This window comes from Portunus trituberculatus, chromosome 49 (genome assembly GCF_017591435.1).
Source record: "Portunus trituberculatus isolate SZX2019 chromosome 49, ASM1759143v1, whole genome shotgun sequence".
Taxonomy (NCBI): domain Eukaryota; kingdom Metazoa; phylum Arthropoda; class Malacostraca; order Decapoda; family Portunidae; genus Portunus; species Portunus trituberculatus.
The window spans coordinates 12,960,360-12,984,039 of NC_059303.1; the positions used below are offsets into that span (position 1 = coordinate 12,960,360).

The window sequence follows — 23,680 nt, forward strand, 5'->3', positions numbered from 1 at the left end:
ACTAGATAAAGAACATTCAGTGTCAAGTCTCATTCATTTAGTATCCGTGATATAATCTTGCACAAAAGAAATGACCTCTAATCCTCGTCACGACACAATCTCCCTCGCCCTCTGCCATTATGCAAGTAATCTTTCTTCCTCCCCTCGTCACACCAAAGACAACTCTCCCTTTACATTGTGCAGCCACTCCACTCATCTTGTCATCTCCCTCCCCGGGACCCCGAACACCAATCACACAACCAATCTCTCCTCACTCTCCTTCACCTTGTGTAGTAAAGCATATTAATCTTTCCTCTTCTTACCCACCCATGTCCAGCGCCCATTCCCAGCGCCCACTCCCATCAAACCATTACAGGCCAATACTTACGCAGCCTTCCTGAACTCGCTAGGAAAACTACACCATCATTCTGCTTCGCAAACTTTATGGGACACATTACCGCACACTGCAAGTTTCCCCAAGATTAATTTTCCCTCCAACATTTCCACCACCAGATTCTAGGTCAGGTGGTGTTATAGAGCTATACTATCTTATGCAAGGTTAGATTGGATGAGTTTGTAAAGAACAATTTGGGGAGAAATTTTCAAGTAGGAATTTCCGGCACATAATTGTTCTCCTTATTCTCCACCGCCACAAAGCTTGCTCACTCGTTATGTAGCCTGTGCCGAGTGGTACGTACGTACGTACTCTGCGTGCTTGCCGTGCATTCCAAACCGTCTTGAGGGATCAGTGTGCCATTGTTAGAACACTGCCACTGCTTCGTCCCACAATTACACGCAGAAAAGTCTTCACAACAACGTAAAATGACCCAAACTCGGAACAATTACGCAATTGTTACGTAGGGAGACATGTTGTAAGGAATGACTGGACTGCTGAATGTGTACGATATTTTCTTTCTTTCTTTTTACCGTTACAGAAATATTCACCTAAGAGATAAAAGCGACGCCGTTATACTCAAGCCAGAAGTGTACACCTTCAGTTCCAGAGTTTCTCAGTAACTTTCAGAAAGAAAACCATTTCGATCCCCAACAGCTTCTTTTATCTGACTGTTCCTTCTTTTCCATAACTTCTTAATTTATTTCGATGGAACTTGTCTATCTATCTCAGCTATAAAGGCAAGAGGCTTCCCATGGCAGTCCTCCTACTTTGGAAAAAAAAGTATTTAGTCAATGAGTGAGTTAACAGTAAGGTTTTAACTCCTCTCTCTCTCTCTCTCTCTCTCTCTCTCTCTCTCTCTCTCTCTCTCTCTCTCTCTCTCTCTCGTGACGCCTATCACCCGTACCATCCCAGGGGAACGCAGCGACCGCACGCCAACCCGGAACCACCACAGGAAAAAGGAGGAAGAGGAGGAAGAGACCAAATAATCAAATAAATAAACAAATAAGAGAAGTAGGAAGAGAAGGGAGAGAAGGGTGCTCCGTTTACTACTACTACTACTACTACTACTACTACTACCACCACCACCACCACCACTATTACTATTACGGTTCCTATCAGTGTGTTGTTACTGGTGCTAGAATACAAGTGCTGGTGGTGGTGGTGGTGGTGGTGGTGGTGGTGGCTATTGCAGGTACCAATGACTCAGTTTAATTTTGCAGACCACTATTTTTTTTCCTGGCGCGAGTGTTTCATTGCACGGTGTTGCCATTTGTCATATTTTTTGTTAGTCAAATTTTGAAGCAACATTACTTCCGAGAAAATACCAAAGATGTTTTTTCTCTTAAATTATTGTTTTCATTCTTCCTTGGTTCGTGTTTTAACATTCGTTTTCAGAGTAGTAGTAGTAGTAGTAGTAGTAGTAGTAGTAGTAGTAGTAGTAGTAGTAGTAGTAATGGTGGTGGTGGTGGAGGTAGAAGTAGTAGTAGTAGTAGTAGGGATGGTAGTAGTAGTAGTAGTAGTAGTAGTAGTAGTAGTAGGGAGGCGGTGGCATAGTGGATAAGATGGTGAGCGTGGGATCCACGACGTAGGTTCGAATCCCACCACCACGTACAGACTTAAAACACTTTGCCATTTGTCGGGTGTTTAAAGTTACCTACATATCACCATGATACCCAGGTTCTAGGTGATTACACTCAAGATGAGCTCGGGCGGTGATATGGGCCCTAATATGGGTACCACTATAAATAAAATTGCCTGCGCCACTAATGGGAGGAAGCTGAACAGCGCTTCCCATACACTCTTCAAGTGTGCCTACAGACGCTATAAGCCTTACCGTAAAAAAAAAAAAAAAAAAGTAGTAGTAGCACTTATTCCAAACCAGAACAACAACAATCTATATATTACTAGTACAATACTACACAATGACAAACATCAAAATCTTTCCTCGCCACAGAACATTGCTTGCAGATTTCATAGCACACCCTCCTTTGCATCGCCCACCACCACCACCACTTCTACACCAGCACTGTGAGGCAACCGCTAAGCCACCACACACTCGAGAAACAAAGGACAGACTGAGCAACTAATTAGTACGTGGACTGATTCGTTTTGTTGGTTTTGTTGGTTGTCCCCGCCCGCTACTCGTCACCATGTGGAAAGCAGCGATGGGCAAGATGACCCACTCCCGGCCCTCCCCCTCACCCACGGCCCTCATGGAAGCTACGGAGACTCTGAGGTAAGTGTGTGTGTGTGTGTGTGTGTGTGTGGATACAGTATGAATGATTTATTTCTCTCTCTCTCTCTCTCTCTCTCTCTCTCTCTCTCTCTCTCTCTCTTAGCTATAAAAATTACAACAATGCATAGTCAAATAGTGTGCAAGCGTCGGGGTTCGGACACTACAGCATATTTCCGCCACCCGCCAAACGCCGATAGTCCAGCGCGTGCCTCCACAATCAGTCAGGCAGTCAGTCAGTCAGTCAGTCAATCACTGTCTTGCCTCTCACCTTCCCTCGGGTGCAGACATTGACGGCTGGACTCTGTGTATCCCAATACTCACTTTAATATACGGCACCTTGGCACCTTTTGTTTAATTGAACCTCTAGACAACAGCAGCAGCCAACAACACTCTACTTCATGCAGTCCTCCACAACACCAGCAAGCAGAGAATCGCTCAGAACTGGTACAATGATAACCTGTAATTCTAAGACAACACCACTTCACATTCCTCATCTTAAAATTTTCAGAGAAGAAGCAGGTAACCTTGAAACATTCATAAATTCCACATGCAATCTGAATATACGAGAACTATAAATAACAACCACTCACGAGAAGAGTTTGGAGAGGAATTATATGAGCTAAGGGCACAAAGTATTATAATAGTATGATAACCCCTCTTTCCCCCCCCTCTCTCTCTCTCTCTCTCTGCTCGACCCTACCTGCCCGGCACCAGTTTACTAGTAATATCCGCAGGGAATTCACGAAGCCATCTACACGACATGCAAGGCTCCCGTCCATTCTTACTCTTTCCCTCCCCTTTCTTCTCGTGGCCCGGCGAACTTACCACTTCTCCCATCCTGTCACGTGCTGGCGTCACTGTGGGCCATGCGACAGGTTTCAAGGGGGAGAAGGAAATTACAACACGCGAAGCAGGAGTCAATACCGTCACAAAAAGAAGAAAAAGGAGAAGGAGAAAAAGCAGCGGCGTCCTTACCCTCTTCTTATGTCGAAGGGTGACACTAGAGCGACACAGTATCCTAGAAATGACCCTAACTGACTTGCCGGTTTATTTTTTTCTCAGTTGCAATGATTTACGGTCTAGTTATTATCATGATTTTTGCTCCCCACGTCTATATCACAGTCACTACAAACATACACACATACATGTTCACGAAGGGAGAAGTGTCACGTCACCATCAAACGAGAATGTGAACTACCCCTCTCTCTCTCTCTCTCTCTCTCATTACTTTTTTTCTTCGTTCCTGTGATTTGAAGTCTCGTGCCTTTGTTCCGCTGCCCAATTCTGGCCAGCAATTTCAAATATCACCTTCAGCTACAAGGAAAATGCTCGACACTTATTTATTACCCTCCCCTCTCTCCCTCTCCCTCTCCCACTCCCTCTCCCTCTCTCTCTCTCTTACTACGACAACTAATCCACAATCCCAGGCGTTTTGCTACAGGAGGACCAGTTACATCTATCTAAACTTGGTCTTCAGTAAGCAGACCCAGCGGGGATGCAACTGGATGGCAGCAAAGGGGGAAGACGGGGTGAAATAGGTGGTGGTGGTGGTGGTCGCGTGCTGGCGATGCTAAGATTGTAAGGGGGGGAAGCAAAGAAAAACAACAGTGAAAGTGGAAGACGAGGGTGAATGACAGAGTAAAGGGAATAAAAGTAACAAAGAACAGGAGAGCGTGAGAGAGGGAGAAGGGAGTGAATGAGAGGCAAAAAAGGCAATAAAAGTAACAAAAAACAGGAGGGCGTAAGAGGGAACGGAAGGGATGAGAGACAGAAGGAAATTAATATAAAAAAGAATGAAAAGAGGGAGAAAAGGAGGCAAACTAATGACGTCATCCCTCCTCCTACTCTTCCTTATTCCTTTCCGCTTCACAAAACAAGTAAGACTCACGGTCCAAAACAACCCCGACACATCAACAGCCAAAAAAATATCCCAAGTCGCTTTAATTAAGGTCCATCTCAGACCGCGATACAACCACAAAGATTCGCGCCAGCCAGCGGTGACGCCACCACACTGGCCAGGAACCAACACTGACCCAGGCGGCAGCATTTTATTAGGGCAAGTTCATTGGTGATTTGGTGTCTTGACAGTCACACTGCTCTCTACCTTGGCGAGCGGCGAGCAACATCACAAGCACTGCACGACCCCTGGCCAACCTCTGCTTTCTTTACTCTATTAAGTCAGAAGTACATAACTGTCACGCCATCACTTAGGTATACTTGACTATCTACGATGATCAAAGACTAAACAAGTATTTAGGTTAGGTCATTGGTGGTGAGAAGTTCAGTCTCATAATTAAGAGTAGTCTATCACACGACATGCAAAGCTCCCGTCCATTATTACTCTCAGTATTTGTAAAGTAAAATATTGGACTTGTCTACTTACCACATCCCGTGTGTGCGGAGTCAGCCACTGCTGTTGTTGGCATGTGGACACGCCTGTAGAAATACAAGTAAAAACAAGGAATAATTTTCACTGTGCACAGTATAAATGGCACTGCGACAGTCAAAGACAGCGCTGAAAGATAACAGATAGATGCTGTAAATTATACGACACATTAAGGGGGATTAAGTTTATATTGTGCTGCAATAAAAAAGATCACTTCACTGACAGTTTGTTGCAAGCTCAATGTACCCAACACACACACACACACACACACACACACACACACACACACACACACACACACACACACACACACACACGGTAACAATGCTGCATGCTGGTACAACTACCATACTCCTTCACACACTTCCATTCGTCATTTATCCCTCCTGTCACTACACTTTATACATTTCATGTGGGCAACAGCAGGAAATGCTTGGGAAACACTCAGAATTGAAGGAAATGTTGACGAGTTGATACGGAAAGGGACGGGGGTTGGTGTAGGAGCGGGTCATGGTGGGCGCCAGGCGGTCTGAACGGGATTATACTCGTACATAACTATCGCCTTATTTAACACAGTAATGGGCTATTTATCTATTCAGATTGTTGATTCTGGCTTTGCTTCATTCTCTGTGTCTGGAAACACAAGAGAATGCAAGCAAACATTGGTGGACTGACCTGGGGGGAGGAAGGCAAGGTTGAGGTGCCCGTGTGGTCCATTATTTACGTACGTAATTCATTTTAAAAATCGCGAAAAGAAAAAAGGGGCCCAGACTGAAATGCACTACATTTTTTGACGCAACAAATACTTTAACTAGTAACCAAAATATAAAAACGTTACCGAGTCGATTGTTTACAAAAAGATGTCCAACGAAGAGTTGTACCTCAAAATAACGGGGTCACAAACACTTCATAATGTCGAGAAGGAAAGTACAGCCACAAAACACCATGTTGTATTTTAGGAATACGAAAAATTTTTGCTTTCCAGTCAAATAAAGAAAACAAAGATTCCGTGCTGTATAAAGATTTTTGTATTCTTGTTATTGCACAGTGAAAAAAAAAATTGAATTTGAAAATACGAATACTTAGACTAAATGTTATTGCATATCATTACTTGGCTCATGTTTCTCATGCATTTTAAGTTTTACATCAAGCACCAAAACAATCCTAGATGTACTAATTATAAAAAGCGAAAATTATAGAATGCCGAAAGTGTTATGTCAACGAAACAAAAAAAACGCACAGCTGGACACGATCTTATTACCGATTACAACTTAATCTACATTCCTATCAATAAATAAAATACAAAAATAATGCAAACTCCAACAATATACGAGAAAAAAATCGTGATGTATTGCCGAAGTAGATTTTTTTGCACCTTTTCTCACCACCTCCATCTCCCCTCCCCTCCCTCTCACACTCCTCTCTACCCCTCCACTTCCTCCTCCTCCACCTACTTCCACACAGCGAGCCCTTAAAACAACTATAAAGACCTGCGAAACATCCGAAAACTGCCTAAATCACTTGGCTGCGGAGAAAACGAGCGGGGCTGGCGGCAACTTGTCGGGGCTGGCGGGGGCTGGCGGGTTGGGGTGCCAGTAGTGGCGGCGGTGGAGGTGGTGGTGGTGTGTGTGTGTGTGTGTGTGTGTGTGTGTGTGTGTGTGTGTGTGTGTGTTCACGGTCGGCTGCTGGTCACTCAGGCAATTACGAGTACTGAGCGAGCTCAGAGCTCTTAGACTGATTTTCTGGTGGGACTAAGACCACACCACATTCCACACACCGGGAAAGCAAGGCTATAACCCCTAAAACTATATCCCGTACCTACTTGCTGCTAGGTGAATAGGGGCTACACATTAAGAAGCTCGCCCATATGCCTCGCCACGCCCGGGACTCAAACCCGGGCCTTCTCGCTTGTGAGCCGAGTGTGCTAACCACTACACTTCACGGTGTGTGTGTGTGTGTGTGTGTGTGTGTGTGTGTGTGTGTGTGTGCGGGAAATGACAATCATGGAAAGACTCCAGACAGCGAGAAAGGAAAGTGGATGGACAGAGAGGAATGAATGACTGAATATAAGTAACTTTCATAATGTCCTCACGAAAACACAATCGCACCTTTAATTATTTACGGTTTCGTCACGGGAGGGAATTTAGTCCAAATAACACACACACACACACACACACACACACACACACACACACACACAAAGTGTCCAGCATTCGTCCAAACCCTCAGTCTTCAGCAACATAACAATCATTTCTTTAAACTATCATTTACAGCTGCAATGGTGTATTAGCTAAAACTTCAGACAATGAATCTACAACGTGTATCAAGTCTTAATAAAAGTTCTTTTCAGGCAGATGATCAATATATCTAATGTAAGAATAGTTTATAAGACAAAAGAAAACTTTTCTATGGTAAACTCTGGAACTCCCTGCTTACTTCTGTATTTCCATACCTATTCTTATGACTTGACTTCTTTTAAGAGGGAGGTTTCAAGACATTTGTCCCAGATTTTTGGCTACCTCTCTTAACCTTTTAGGAAACTGGCAATCAAGTGGGCCTTTATTTTTGTTTTTGTTGCCCTTCTATTCCATAGAAAATAAATAAATAAATAAATAAATAAATAGATAAATATATATATATATATATATATATATATATATATATATATATATATATATATAAATCAGACCTGCCCCAGAATAAAAGACCAAATCACTCAACAAATAGTCCAAACCATTCCAGGAAGTCGCCCAATCCCGCAGCTCGTTTTGTTTAGAAACGCTTCCCTCTCTCACTGTGACCATTTTCAAAGGCTACAGAGACGATTTACCGAGTTTTAAAGAGTATTTTTCCTGTTGATAATGTAGAAAACTTGTTAACATGTCACTAGAACTACAGAAACATCCTTAAAAACCGTATAACTTCACCCCCTTTGAAAATAGTGAAGGTAGTGTGAGGCTTGGAAGTGTTTCAGAATATTGATCTTAGTAAGAATGAAAGAAGATAAGATTAACGACCCGCGTCACTTGCCGAGCTGCCTGCCTGCCTGCTTTCCTTTACACTTAGCGGTTCGATATCTTCAACTTTTATTACCTTTCTTTTCAACTACTACTACTACTGGAAGGAGGAGGAGGAGGAAGGGACAGCGGCAGCAAATTAGTCTCTTCAACGCTACAATCAATGTTAAGAGAGAGAGAGAGAGAGAGAGAGAGAGAGAGAGAGAGAGAGAGAGAGAGAGAGAGAGAATCAGTGACATAATCTGTAGTGTTACGAATATGTGGCGTGAGCAGGTCAGGGGAAGCGGCAGAATCACGACTCATAAAACAGAGCCATGGACTTGATAGACTTCGGTATAGAAATAGAAAAAATAACAACAACAACAACAACAACAACAAGAACAAGGGAGAAGGAGGAAGCCTGTGACTCATGGCAGGAGAGGCTCGTGGAGTGCCGGGTGGGGGGATAGGAGAGGGGAGCTTTGTGGGGACGGGGGTGTGGAAGGGGGGGGAATGCAGCTGTCGTCTCGTTGCCTGAATAACAGTCACGGTGTCACTATGTCCTCTCCGACACTCCCTGACACGAATTACTATAATGAATCAAGAGAGAGAGAGAGAGAGAGAGAGACTAGGGCAGGGGGACGTGTGCTTCAGTCATCAGCGTGTCTCCCAGCGTGAATGAGCCCTCCTGTCATGACAAGAGACGAACACGCTACACTTTTTATCCACAATGTCCTGACAGAGTGTATTTCTTTTGTCGCATCACCACACTCTGTCACCACCAGTTGTTTGTTTCCAGTAGAACGCTGCCCCTTGTTACTGCTGCTCCGTGGAACTCAAATTGCTCTTTATCACACCAATGTTATTTATTGTTGGGGTCTAATGCGTCACGACTGGGCTGCGTATTTAAGGACCGTTTCTATTTGCACTAACTTTTTATTCCTTCATTTTTTTTCTTTTCCTCCCGTTTTTAATGTTTGTAGCGTGACACACACCACGAGCATAGACGCGCGCGCGAACACGCACACACGCACGCACACACACATATTTGGGTGTGTCTCCTTTCACGTGTAGCCCCTGTTCACCTAGCAGTGAGTAGGTACGGGATGTAAATCGAGGAATTGCGACCTTGTTGTCCCGGTGTGTGGTGTGTGCCTGGTCTCAGGCCTATCCGAAGATCGGAAATAATGAGCTCTGAGCTCGTTCCGTAGGGTAACGTCTGGCTGTCTCGTCAGAGACTGCAGCAGATCAAACAGTGAATCACACACACACACACACACACACACACACACACACACACACACATTACGTGAACAAAATCGTGGCACACATTATTACACTTAGAAAAAATTTAAAAAATGGACAAGATTACTGACTTTCTGTTGGTTTGAAATGAGGAATCCTGGACTCCACCTCACCATCCACACAACGTGAAGGACAAGTTAGGCAACCTCTATCTGGCCAGTGCTCCAGCCCAGTGCCTAAGTGCCTTCATGCTTCACAATTAGTCAATGAAACACTAGCTACGTATCATGATCTGATTTGCACACACACACACACACACACACACTATCAGATCAATTATAAAAGACGATCCGGCAGATTTGTCTGTCCATGACGTGTCCAAAAACATTCAGGCCGAGGAGAAAGGTCAAAAGAATGGAGCCTCGTAACCTTTTCAGAGGAACGACGCCTGTTATTAATGTATCCTGCAGGAGAAACAGCCACAAGGAGCTAATAAGTACTGTCAATGTCATCAGTAACAGTAGTAGTAGTAGTAGTAGTAGTAGTAGTAGTAGTAGTAGTAGTAGTAGGAGGAGGAGGAGGAGGAGGAGGAGGAGGAGGAGGAGGAGGAGGAGGAGGAGGAGGAGGAGGAGGAGGAGGAGGAGAGGAGAGCCTCACAGTGCTTCTCATTATCCTGAACCTAGAAAATCTGAAGGAAATCAGGAATGAGTGTGTGTGTGGAATGAGTCTTGATGGCATGTAATTTGATATAATTTCCACTTTTCCGGTGTTTATGTGAAATATTTTCTTTTTGAGCTTTCCATCTCTCTCTCTCTCTCTCTCTCTCTCTCTCTCTCAGAAATGCCGACTCTATTTAGAAAAAAAATATGTGGCTTCATTTTTCGTCACAGTGGCGCCGTTTCAGAGCTGATCTGGCAGCTTCGTGAAAGACACTTCTTAGGGCGTTCACTGGCAGACACGAACAAGACCAAATGACACGACACACACTCACACTCACACTCACACACACACACGCACACATACACACACCACTACATTAGTCGGGAGAAGACCGCCAACTAATGCAATGGAGCAAATCAGTTCAACCCATCATAAAACTGGCTGGTCTAAGCTGAGATGCTTAACATACTGTACGTGTGATACGTGAGAGGAGACTGAGGAGGGAGGGGGAAGGAGCCGTGGAGAGAGGCTAACGGTAAATCATCTGCGTCTTACTATATTCAGTGACACGCACTTCTCTTCCAGACTTTAACGGGGAATACGTTCAGATTATATTACATCAATTAATCTTAAAATAACATAGTGTGTGTGGACAAAGGACAGGATGTTCGGCTGTCATGGTTGATCTGATTACTCACACAATTACAATGATATAATAGTGTTGCTTTGATGGTACACTCCATGACCTTTCTTTTATCTCTATTGTCAATATTTTCATCTACACGAGAGAACTCGCCGTGAAGCAATCACGCAGTAATCAAGCATTATTTCAAAGTAAGAGGAACACGCAGCCACGAGGATCCTGTGATAATAATAATAATAATAACAATACTCACGCACTATCTGTCAGAGCTTTACTTTGCATGCTAACCTGTTTGTTTACCTACACGTGGACCCGCCTTCCCCCTACCTCCTAACATCAACCTCTTCTCCCCTTCCCCCTTCCGCTTGTGGCGAGGACCCGCTGACCTGCTCTGGCTCGCCTTGCCTTGCCTTGCCGGGCCTCAGCATCATAAACTCATAATCCGCTGCTGTCACGCCACCTTACTTCACCAAACAGTACTTATTCCCACGAGTTATCTTTTTGTTTATAGACAAGACGAAGAGAAACGCCGTGCAACATAAACTATCAAATAAAGCTTCTCGAGGAACAAAATAATTTTTAATTTTCACCTCGTTACCCTAATATTTCTGCCATTAATAGTGCAAAACGTTTCTTAATTAAACCACAGGAATCATGAAAGCACTCTTGAAGACTACAATGATCTATATCACAGACTACGTACTAAAAAGTCATAGAGGGAAAGCACTGAAACTCTCCACAAGCTAACACAACATTCAACCCCATAACTTAATCCCTTCAGTACTGGGATGCATTTTTACCGCGAGTTTTGGATATGATTAGACGATTTTGTTTACATTAGGAAAATTAATGGCCTGAATCTTCACTATTTCAATCCCCACATAAGATTCCGAAGCTCCATAAAATCACCAAATAGTAAGCAGAATGAATGTGAAAACGCGTCATGGTACTGAAGGGGTTAACATTTTCTCGCGCCCTAGATTTTCTCCTCCCATCATCCCAGGAAGTCCTCTCAACCCATGCTGATGAGACTCAAGATGATGGTGAAGCTGGCTAAACTCCTAGGACGTGACGCCCCACCTTCCTATTCGTCTACCTCCTCTAAGCGAAGGCCGAGGAAGAGAGTTATTGACACGCGCGCCAAGCCTTCCGCCAAGCTGCGCCAAGCAAGGATAATAAGCAAGTGAGTACTGACTGTCTCGTTCCCACGGCCCTTGCTTCCTTCTTCTATATGTTAGAGAGGAAAGCTGGTCAAGGGCAACATAAAGCGAAAAAAAAAAAAAGGCCCATTCAGTTGTTAGTTCCCTTACAGGTCCAAGAGAGTTAGCAAAAAAAAAAAAAAAAAAAAAAGTTGAATGTCTTGAAATCTCTCTCTTTTAGTTAACTCTCTTGGACCTGTAAGGGAAATAACAACTGAATGGGCCTTTTTTTTCCCTATTTTTGTTGCCCTTAACCACCTTTCCCCTCTTACATAAAAAAAAAAACAGTCTAGTCATAGGAAGTTGGAAATACAGAAGCAGGTAGGGAGTTCCAGAGTTTACCTGCACACAAAACAATGCAAGGGACAGGCTGGCATAGGGAAAGGAATAATTACTGAAGAAATGCACAGCCAGTGTATCGCCAGACAGCGTGCACCAATCACTAGTTCCTGGCCTGTATCTCAAACCTTCACACCTGACTCAGAATTTCCACTCGTATAACTCAAAACTTCACACGTAATCCAAATATCCAGCCATTTTTTTTTTTTTTTTCATCTGCTGCTCCCATTTGATTTCTCTCTCTCTCTCTCTCTCTCTCTCTCTCTCTCTCTCTCTCTCTCTCTATATATATATATATATATATATATATATATATATATATATATATATATATATATATATATATATATATATCTCCTCCAGGATGCGTTCAGCTCTGGGAAGGAAGCCACGCAAGGCACGGAAGCCCAAATCACTCCTGTGGGAGCGAGCGCAGCAGGCAGTCACTCCCACAGGACGCGGTAGACCCACCTGGGACCTCCTACTGCCGGAGAACGTAGAGGTGATTAATGTCCTTTGTTACACTCTCCTTCTCCTCTTCCTCCTCCTCCTTTTCCTTCTCCTTCTTAGCCTCCTCTTTCTCCTTCTCTCTCCCCTACTCGCTCTTCTCCATATTCTAATCATTAATTATCATGATCATTATCAGCTTCCACCTCCACCTCTTCCTCCTCCTCCTCCTCCTCCTCCATTTCTCCCTTCTCGTTCTTTTCACTCTCCTCCTCCTCTTTCTCCCCCTCGATCCTACTCGTCCTCCCCAATAATGGCATTTGTTCCCCACAGCCTGAAAATGAGCCTGAAATCACGATTGAACTCACCTCGAAGGTGGAGAGGCCGAGGTCGACCTTTGTGATATACAACTTCACGAGCGGTTACTTTGAGGAGGTGGTCGAGGACGAGCCTCTTCTTGACCTGCTCACCCTTCACTCCTCTGTCACGCTGAAGGAGGACCTTGACAAAGCCCTTCACCGCTTCGGGCTTCAATGGTCCGACTCGGAAGGTCAGGTTAGATCGGATCACATCACGAGAGAATAAGGAAATGTTTCACGAGCAACCTAGACTTTAACAACCTACACTTAACCAGCAAACACTTTAAAAAACTCCTTATATAAATGACAGACACGATTTGTGTGAAAAGACTGCTTTCATTGATCTGTCCTTGGCACGAGCTTGTTTCAGAACCAGTGGGCCTATTAATTAGGTGTGTGTTGTGTCTGGCCCATGTCTGCACGCTATAGCTGAGAAACAACAACATTATGACAAAAAAGAAACACGACACTAAGTTATGTCACTAATAACAAGAGAAATATAATAAAATACACACAGAAGCTCGATTATTTCTACTATAATGTTAAGTGAGGCTGCAATTTCTTTCTTTGCACAAACACAACACCCTCACTTCACTTTATGTCACTAATAACAAGAGAAATATAATAAAATACACACAGAAGCTTGATTATTTCTACCATAATGTTAAGTGAAGCTGCAATCTCTTTCTTTGCACAAACACAACACCCTCACTTCACTTTAAAATCTTCCATGCATCCATATCTCAGTCCAGGTGAAGTTACAACACCAAAACTCTCTCTCTCTCTCTCTCTCTCTCTCTCTCTCTCTCTCTCTCTCTCAAGAAGTTAACATCATTCTCTTAAACAGTATATGTCACGCCACCACTGCCACACACACACACACACACATCCCCGCCCCCTCCCCCGCACACACACACACACCTATGGCCGCTAACACGGACAAACGCACCACACCCAGTCATCCCTGGCGCCCCGACCCGCCAACCCCGGTCAGCTCCGCTCTTTCACCTTGCCGCCAAATGATTTAGGGCGTTTTTAGTGTGTTTCGCAGGTGTTTGCAGGTGTTTTAAGGGCTCGCTGTGTGGAAGTAGGTGAAGGAGGTGGAGCTGGAGGGGTAGAGAGGAGTGGGAGAGGGAGGGGAGGGGAGATGGAGGTGGTGAGAAAAGGTGCAAAAAAATACTTCAGCTCTAACATCACATTTTGTTTTTCGTTTATTATTGCAGTTTGCGTTGTTTTTGTATTTTATCTATTGATAGGAATATAATTCAAGTTATAATCAGTAATAAAATCGTATCTAGCTTTTTTGTTTGTTTGTTTGTTTGTTTCTCATTGAAATAACACTTTCGGCATTCTATTTTCAGTTTTTTTTTAATTAGCACGTCTAGGATTGTTTTGGTGCTTGATATAAGACTTGAAATATATGAGAAACATGACTCAAGTAATATTATTCCATAAGATTTTGTCCAACTAATCGTATTTTCTAATTCAAAAATTTTAACGGTATCAAAATAGAAAAAAAAAATTTTATACGGCACGGAATCTGTGTTTTCTTTATTTGAATGGAAAGCAAAATTTTTCGTATTCCTAAAATACAACATGGTGTTTTGTGGCTGTACTTTCCTTCTCGACATTATGAAGTGTTTGTGACCCCGTTATTTTGAGGTACAACTCTTCGTTGGACATCTTTTTGTAAACAATCGACTCGGAAACGTTTTTATATTTTGGTTACTAGTTAAAGTATTTGTTGCGTCAAAAAATGTAGTGCATTTCAGTCTGGGCACCTTTTTTCGTCTCGCGATTTTTAAAATTAATTACGTACGTAAATATTCCACGAGCAACAGGGGCACCTCAGTGACCTCAACCGTGCCATCACCCGAGGTCAGTCCACCAATGTTTGCCTGCACTCCCTTGTGTTTCCAGACCTAGAGAATGAAGCAAAGCCAGAATCAACAACCTGAATAGATAAATAGCCCATTACTGTGTTAAATAAGGCAATAGTTATGTATGTCCCCATTCAGACCTCCAGGCGCCCACCATGACCCGCTCCGACACCAACCCCCGTCCCTTTCCGTGTCAACTCGTCAACATTTCCTTCAATTCTCAGTGTTTCCCAGGTATTTCCTGCTGTTGCCCACATGAAATGCATAAAGTGTAGTGCCAGGAGGGATAAATGACGAATGGAAGTGTGTGAGGGAGTGTGGTAGTTGTACCAGCATACAACATTATTACGGTGTGTGTGTGTGTGTGTGTGTGTGTGTGTGTGTGTCTGTGTGTGTGTGTGTGTGTGTGTGTGTGTGTGTGTGTGTGTATTCCTCAGGAAGAGGCCATCATCATTCAGCGGTGTCTCGCTTGAACTGAGTTGTGCCTTGAGGCGGTCTGAATAATAGTGAGTGGATGCCACTCTGGCGGCCGGCGGCTGTCAGTGTCAGGCCGGTGATGGACAGACCGCCCCACCGTATATGACGCACTTACCATTCACTGTTACCATTTAAAACTGTGGGTGATATTTCTGCTACACCTTTATACTGATCTTTTTTTTATGTAAGAAGGGAAAGCTGGCCAAGGCCAACATATAGAGTGAAGTAAAAAAATAAATAAATAGGCTCACTTAGTTGTTAATCCCCTTATATCTTGTATGGAGTCGATGCTCCCAGCCTTTCTTTCGTAGCATGACTCGCCTCACGTTGCGCGACAGTCTTTTCTCTTTAACCTGCGTTGATATAGGCGTCAGTTTGGATTATTGTTCGCTTGTTTGTGACCTTGTTACTGCAGTAAAGGTAAATAAAAAGTCTGCACCCTGAGCTGTGGCTCTCACCCCCACGCTCTCAAGCCTGACCTGTGTCTCGCAATTTACACATTTAATTAAGAATATGTTGGTAACTTGTACTACTGCCGCTTCACGCACCCAAACACGCGCGTCAAACAGCCAAGCATGCTGCACGCGTCACGCCAGAATTGGGGAGGGATAGGATAGGGATACTACGAACCAACACTCAGTTGTGTTTGTGGACCCTAAAGAACACTTGGTGCACGCCACTCTCCATAACAAAGCACTGCACAAAGCGGGTGTGTGGTTTCACTGACGACTACTTTCGTACCACCAGTCCATATTAGCCTTGGTAATTTACAGTTAACAATATATGTATTTACGACATGCTCGGATGACTGCCAAAATCACTCGTCTTGGGCAGTTTTCTGTAAATTTCAATATCACCATCTACTTATACTGTAATCGCATTAGGCTTCATACAAATAAGCAAAATAATAAAACCACTATTAGTCTCAAGCTGCTCTACTTCATCATTTTATTTGATAGGTTACGTTATAGTGACAGGGCTTTAATTAATATTGCCCGTCTTGAACTCATATTTCTTGATCATTAGTTTCTATGATGTGAACAAAACAAAGCTTACCCTAGAGAAACATGACTTCCCTAAGCTCAATGATGTAAGAGGTACTGTACTGTATGGGTATGTGTGGTGTGTAGCCTAACCATCTTGAGCCCACCCCTCTAGCAGACTCAAGCCTGGAGCAGCTAGCGGAGGACTCGAGGCGGGAGCTGGAGGAGGTGTACAGGGGCGTGGTAACGAGAGAGGAGCTGGCCAGGATTGACATGCAGCCCAACCCCTTCAATTACAGTGATCGAGTGTCCCAAACCACGCCCAACCCTACTAAGGTAATGCAGCACAAGCACAAGTCCCACCATGAGAGGCGGCTCAAAACATTTTAAATGGCAGCAGGACTCGATCACTTACTCACATCAAGGCTCAGTGAGATCGCACCACTATACCTCACAAAATGTTATTACCTGGGCCAAAAAACGCTTCCTTTAACAGAGGAGTTTCACAATGTATCATGTCTAACATGAAACAGACGTTTATCTTGCATAAGTGACAGTACAGTTCCACAGACCCACTCCAAGCATTACTCTACGTTACATAGTATAGTTTACAATATACTGCACTACACATGTCGACATTAAATTTTATCATCACTAGATATTTTAAAGTTACAAATTATACCAGCTTTCTTTTTTTTTTTTTTTTTTCAAGAATATTCCAGTTCTTTCACTTCACCTAAAGTCATCCTTTAACAAGCATAATATCACGTCACCTCATGCTCATCCGCCTGATTTACAATAACTATAATCCCGGAGCAGGATTCAAGAAACGTCCATTTCATTATCTGTAGTAGTGACCAACATCATGAGATAGTTCTGGATCGAGTATCTGAACATGACCATCTTTCCCGCCCACTCAGGAGCTGGCAATGCAGACAGAGCCGCCGCCCCCGTACCGCTTCTCAGTGAACGTGGGTGAAGGGGACATTTATGCAGCCTACGAGAGTGACCAGCTCGCCCTGCAACGCCTCGAGCAGGAGCAAGAAGAGAAAAGAAAAGACAAGGATGCAAAAAAGGTGGTGCGTACACTACCTATCCGCGTGTGTGTGTGTGTGTGTGTGTGTGTAACAAGACCAACCTGTTTGTTGTTTGATCACGCTCAATATTTCCTGACATTTACAAATCCAGCATTCCTCTTAACGAAAGTATAAACAAGAACATGCCATGCCCACTGTAGAGCAGAATGTTGTTCGTGTTGCCTGGTTATGTTATACAACATCCCACGACAGTTTGAAGGCTTTAAGAATAACTTTCGCTGAAATTTGTCACTGGAAAAGGTTGTGGATCCTCTGGTAGTACTGGGGATTGAGAGACCAGACGGGAAGAAAGGCAGCAAAGGTGGCGACAGTGGAATGAGCCTGTACCAAGCCGACCTCGGGGAGCTGCGGAGGGTGGCATGCGTGGTGGAGAGGATGGTGACGCAGAACATATACGACGATATAGCCCAGGGTAAGTGTTGCTCTTGTTGGTGACAATAGTGCTGCACACGATGGTATGTTTGGGTGTGCTTTAGGCGCATGTTGTGGTAGTTGTGGGAGTGGTGATGGTGTTCTTATTGAGTTGGGATTGTGTTTAGGTGAGTCTTGTGGGTAGCCTATCTTTGTGTGTTGTGTCATGTTTTAATTAAATGAGTTTGAGACGTTTCGGCTCCACACGTCCTTCACTAACCCAACTTCAAACAAAGGTTAAAGCAAAATTCACTAGCTGGATCGTGTCACCTGCCCGCAAAGACGAACCAGTGCAGTATATATATATATATATATATATATATATATATATATATATATATATATATATATATATATATATATATATATATATATTCGTTACATAACCTACTACGGCAGAGGGAGAGCGGCTTACCTCACCCCTGTGCTAAACTGGAGCCAAGGACTATCATTTGTGACATTCTACCAATGACAGTCGTACTACAGGCACCACCAGGCACCAGGCGCCAGGCAACCACACACTCACTCACCTGCATCTTAGGTGAAACTTCACACTCGGCACGGCCTACAGATGGAGTGGCCAGCACGTCTTTTCTTCTTGAAAATCTTCCTGACGTTTTCTTCGTATATATCCGTCTATATCCTTTGGAATCCAGCACACACGGGACAGTTTTATCACACTGATTGCCAACACATTCTTCTGCACTTCCCACATGTGTGATGCATACGGTAGTGATGCTCGCCGTAGTGATAATATCAGAGGCAAAGGAGCCAAAGCTCATGTATGGTGCATTGTTTCATGTGTCTAGTCATAAGCTGGTCGTATCTGTTCTTAAAAATACTGACACTTGGGCTACTGACAACCTCTTCCCTCAAACTGTTCCATTGGTTCACTACCCTCGCGTTATTTGCTTCGCTTGGATGTCCTGCGTTGTATCCTCAACAGCTTCATATGCTGTGACCTTTGTCTTTGTGAAATCTTCAACGTTTCATTTATTTCCATTTGTTTTTCAATATTGGTTGATCATCCGTATACTGCACAAACCACTATTGTCTTGATTCAACGAGTCACTTCTCTACTACTCACCACACACAACAATGTTTTCACGCGGCGTGGCAGCAGCGGTTAATTAACTGTGACACTGGTCGTGACTGACGCCAACTTCGCCAAGTTGCTGTGTCACTGTTGTGTAGTGTAGTGTACTTGAGGTGAAGAATGTCTGTGTGGACATGTTTCTTCTCTTACTAATACACTTATTGGTTTTTATTATTGTTTTATCTTTCTCTTTTTATCTTTTTCCTTATTTTTCCAAAGTTTGTGGGTTTTTTTCTATCTAATGTTGAATAATAAATCCCTGAATACTCCCGCCATCGTCATGAAGTGTGTTGGTGTGCGGCTAATATTTTCGTATATTATCGATAAGGGGCAAAATCTCGGATTAAATAACATGTAAGTGTAGAATAAATGTGTAGTGAAGTTGCAGAGATGAAAAAGTGTAGGTAGCCCATAATCAAAGTCGCATGATGAAGATAAGTAAAGAAAATACAGACGAGGCGGTACAAATAAACGTCATTCATCGAGCATCGATAAACATTGAACCAATGGAAGTCACTTTTAAGGTAAAAGGTTATTAAATGTATGACGGTCACTGCAAAAATAGGAAGTGACGGAAAGATGCCGGGCAGTGGCCTGTGAAAGGCACGATGACTCATGACAGTGCTGTAGTGTATACTGAATAGTGTAGTGCACCGTGCGTGTACCTACCACGACACATTGGCGGTGTATTCCTAAAGGTATCAAAGGATAATCGCGTGAAAATGTTACGGAACAATTTATCGGTTATTATTTATTTTTTTTTTTATTATTTATTGTTTTTTTTTATGGCGCCCAGCTACGTATATCCCTTACTTAGCATTATATAATGTTTGGTTACTGCAGATTTCAAGTACTGGGAGGATGGCAGTGATGAGTACCACCCACTGCAAGGCTCTCTCCTCCCACTGTGGAAGTTCCGTCCTGAGATTTGTCGCAACTTCATTGTCTCTGACCTGTGCTGCAGCCCTGTCTTCCCTGACCTCTTTGCTGCGGCTTACACAGGTCTGACTGCACAGACTGATTTTTTCACAATAGAAAAGGATATTCATATTGAATTTTCAAAGTTAGTTCAAAACTAGACAATATAAGTAAAAATATATATATATATATATATATAAAAAAATATATATATATATATATATATATATATATATATATATATATATATATATATATATAATTCCATTGTCAAAGGAGTGAAACTCGGTCTATAGTCCAGTAGATAAGTAGCGAATGTTTCCTTGAACATATTACGTATATTTCTGGAAATGATGAGAACTGCGTACCACAGAAACAAACCATTGGTTCCTCTTACCTCATAACTTTTTCTGGACCGCAGCTGGTGACTCAAGAGAAGAAAATGCTGGCCTTCTTTGTGTGTTCACGCTTAAGAATCCAGCAAGTCCAGAGCGCGTCTATCACACTCCATGCGGTGTCACGTCCCTACACTTCCATCCACAGGTAAGCTTTTTGAGTACATACCAAATGTAAATGGCATATATTCAGTAGCTACCTAAGTTGTCCTTCAATAGTTTTATTTTTAAGTAAAAATTATTGATATATTTTCAGAAAATATATTTTAGACAGTCTGTGGTGGATGTGTTGTGGGAAATGTGCAGTACAGTATAGCCATGAGGGAAGGTTGCAGGATGTGACAAGTGACAAATAGTAACACCCTGTAGGTTGGGAGGCTCCTAGCGGCGGGGTGGAGTGATGGGCGAGTGGTGCTGTATGATGTGAGTTCCACTACACCTTGTGCCCTCTCCTGCACCACCACCTCTGGCAAGCACCTTCTCCCTGTCACTCAGGTACATACTATTGTGTAACCCATGTCTCCCCATTATTGATTATCATTGATTATTATTATTATTGGACTCTGAACTTTTCATTACCTGTTACATTTTTTCAACCTCCCATCATAAGAATCATACCAGGTCAAGTGTCAGATCCTTATGAATTTAGGAACTTTATTAGTTTTAAGTAATAGTTTTCTTTCTGGGAAAGAATTTGTATCCTTTATTCTAGATGGGTTTTTTTTTTTTTTTTTTTTATAACTAAATACATGCACCCTCAACATAGAAGCCTTCATGTTATTTAAGATGTTTCAATCAGGTAGAGCTTCTGACTGAATAATGAATAGAATCACACAAGACACTAGTTAATACATGTATTCTATGTACTGCACATATACTACTACTGTTAGGGAGGCAACAAATTAGGAAGGAATGATAGTAAGATATGTGTGTGTGTGTGTGTGTGTGTGTGTGTGTGTGTGTGTGTGTGTGTGTGTATTTACCTAGTTATGAATAAGTTGAGTATTGTGGGTCTGAGCTTAGTTATCTCTTGTCTTCTCACAACATGCTTTATTAATTATGCACTACTTAACAGTCTTTTGATTTTGTTCTAGTAAAGTGAATTCATATTGAGGTGTTCATTTGCACTTTATTTATGTGATACAGTTTACACTTTATGCTCCCATGCAACAGAATAACAAAGTAATGGTGATGTGCATGTACTGCAACTGTTGCTGATGTAGCAGAGAGAGTGTTAATGAGTAACAAAGCTCTTGTTGGGAGCAATGATGCATTCTTTTGTATAAATATTTGGAGACATCTAGAGATGCACTGGATGGGAATGATTGCCACAGGTCCAGTGGCTAGAGACAACACTTGGAGAGGATGTCACCTTCTTCTCAGTGTCACAAGATGGCCGCCTGACACAGTGGTACCTGAGAGACTCCTGTCGCCTTGTCCATGCAGACGTGTTTGAACCACACGTGCCTCACACCCTTGGATTTGAAGGTAACACAGTTACTGTGAATATGTTGCCTTTGTGTACACACTGTCATATATATGGGAGTTTCTCTTCCTTTTCATTCCTTTTGTTAATATTCTACTTCATTAATTTTACTATATCCAAAAATCCATCCACCATAATAACACCAACACCCACTTGCAATTATCTTCACTCATTTTTTATTTGACTTTCCTTAAATCTGCTAAATGCCTTGATTCTTTGTTTCAGTTCTTTCAAAGTGATTACCATATTCCTACATATTCATCTTGTCATATGTGTACATATCTAATCTGTTCTTCAATTTCTTCAATTTCCAAGGTGTGATCACATGCCTAGCAGTGCGGCCTGATGGGGAGGGCATAGTGCTCCTGGGACTTGAGTCTGGGGCAGTGTTCCAGTGTTCCATAGTGTGTGCAAGTCACTCCCTTTACCACTACCCAGCACACACCTCGATGGTACGTGGTCTGGCCTGGAATGCTCACCATCCCAACGTCTTCCTTTCTTGCTCACTTGACTGGTCCATCAAAGTCTGGCTCCAGCTCTCCACGTATGTAAGATTCTTTACCATTTCTGTCATATAGTAACATTATTCTCAAGTGGTGTGACCATATGCTTGTACCTTTGATTTAATGGTGTTACAGAGTTCCACTGGTGGTCCTGGATGTTGGAGGGGCAGTGGCTGGATTGGCATGGTCACCTTACAACAGCAGTGTTCTAGTAGCAATAACAGATGAGTGCCGTGCATATGTGTTTGACTTATCAGTGAGAGTGTGCACACCACTGTGTGTGCAGTCCATGGCCCAACGCCGGCCTCTTACTGCCTCTTGTGTCACCTTTAGTCCCTTTTATCCTGTCATCTTTATTGGTGGAGAAAAGTAAGTGTTTTGGGATATTGTATGACACACTACATGCCAAAACTCAATGTGGGATACTACATCGAATAATGTCAGTAAAAATAATCATTGAATATAAGTATTCACTGATTAGCTGTGGAAGTGAATGACTAATTTATTTAATCAATACATTTCAGTGAGATATTACATTATAAACAATCACTTGAGATATAAGAAATTAAGAATATTGGGAAAGCTACAAGAAGCCAATGAACCTACAAGTAGCATGCACACAGAGGGTTAGTAATAGTTTTTCCAAACTTCTTCCATTCCAGAGGACACTTGGCATCATTCAAACTCTCACCAAATTTGAGGAGAGTTCAGAGAGAGGTTAGAGATGGTGAACCTCAAGATAAGAAGGAAGTTGAGCTCAGCAAGATTGAAAGAGTCATTGCAACCAACAGGTGAGAGAGCCTCGAGGAGTCTTCTGTGACAGTTAACCAAGAGTGAAGACTACCTCAGGTCTGCAGTAATCTCAATACAAAGACATTGAATTTACAGAGAATCAATGCTTGTTTTATTGATGGCTGTTGGGAAATGTTCCATGGAAGATTGTTGAGTGCTCAGAGAGACTGACCTTCCCTGATAATTGATAACACACCAAGGTAGTATGTACTTACTTGTAACTACTACTTATTGCATTACATTAGTTGATGGAGGAGTGTCTATGCTTCTACTCTCTGAAGGACATTGCATAATTATGTAGTAATGATCCTAGTAGCATTTTGCTCTGAGAAATTCACTTATTACACATTGCATTACTATGAAGAAAGGAAGAAAGCATATCAAATTTAATCTAGGAACAAGTTAGAACACAGTATGAGCATCTAGGTATTGTTTATCCAATATATGTATACTATATATTGAAAGAGAGAGAGAGGATGGGATGGGAAATTGCTAAAAATGCTGGAGTCAAACAAAGTACAAATTATAGAATTGTTGGAGACTTATCAAGTCTAATAAGTGTACAGTTCTATGGAGGAATAAACTCAAGAAGCTCCTTGCAGGTTTTTATCTTCATGGCTTACTTTGTGTTTCCTGATGGTAGTAACACTGTGTGCTAGCCATAGGTGGTGTTAATCACAGTAAATTATTTCCATAACCTTTAGCATAATTGACAAAGTTAATTGCACATATGAAAAATAGGTTTGAAAATTTTGA

The 23,680-nt window shown here is 42.6% G+C and overlaps 1 protein-coding gene across 1 annotated transcript; it reads left to right on the forward strand.

Annotated features, from left to right (window-relative positions):
- Nucleotides 1-2,298: 2,298 nt before the first annotated feature.
- LOC123499125 (dynein intermediate chain 2, ciliary-like) lies at nt 2,299-23,634 on the forward strand. The gene is made up of 14 exons (XM_045246762.1): nt 2,299-2,612; nt 11,546-11,725; nt 12,444-12,582; nt 12,861-13,077; nt 16,405-16,562; nt 17,147-17,305; nt 17,564-17,735; nt 19,674-19,832; nt 20,170-20,291; nt 20,513-20,638; nt 21,478-21,631; nt 21,945-22,173; nt 22,268-22,501; nt 22,795-23,634. The coding sequence occupies exons 1-14, from the start codon at nt 2,527-2,529 to the stop codon at nt 22,925-22,927; spliced, it is 2,268 nt and encodes a 755-aa protein (XP_045102697.1). The 5' UTR covers nt 2,299-2,526; the 3' UTR covers nt 22,928-23,634.
- Nucleotides 23,635-23,680: the final 46 nt, after the last annotated feature.

Bases quoted from the DNA above. Each gene is read 5' to 3' on its own strand.
- LOC123499125 (XM_045246762.1), top strand. From the start codon at position 2,527: ATGTGGAAAGCAGCGATGGGCAAGATGACCCACTCCCGGCCCTCCCCC. The intron at 2,613-11,545 runs GTAAGTGTGTGT...CCATCATCCCAG, and splicing joins GAAGCTACGGAGACTCTGAG to GAAGTCCTCTCAACCCATGC. The intron at 19,833-20,169 runs GTCTGACTGCAC...TCTGGACCGCAG, and splicing joins CTTTGCTGCGGCTTACACAG to CTGGTGACTCAAGAGAAGAA.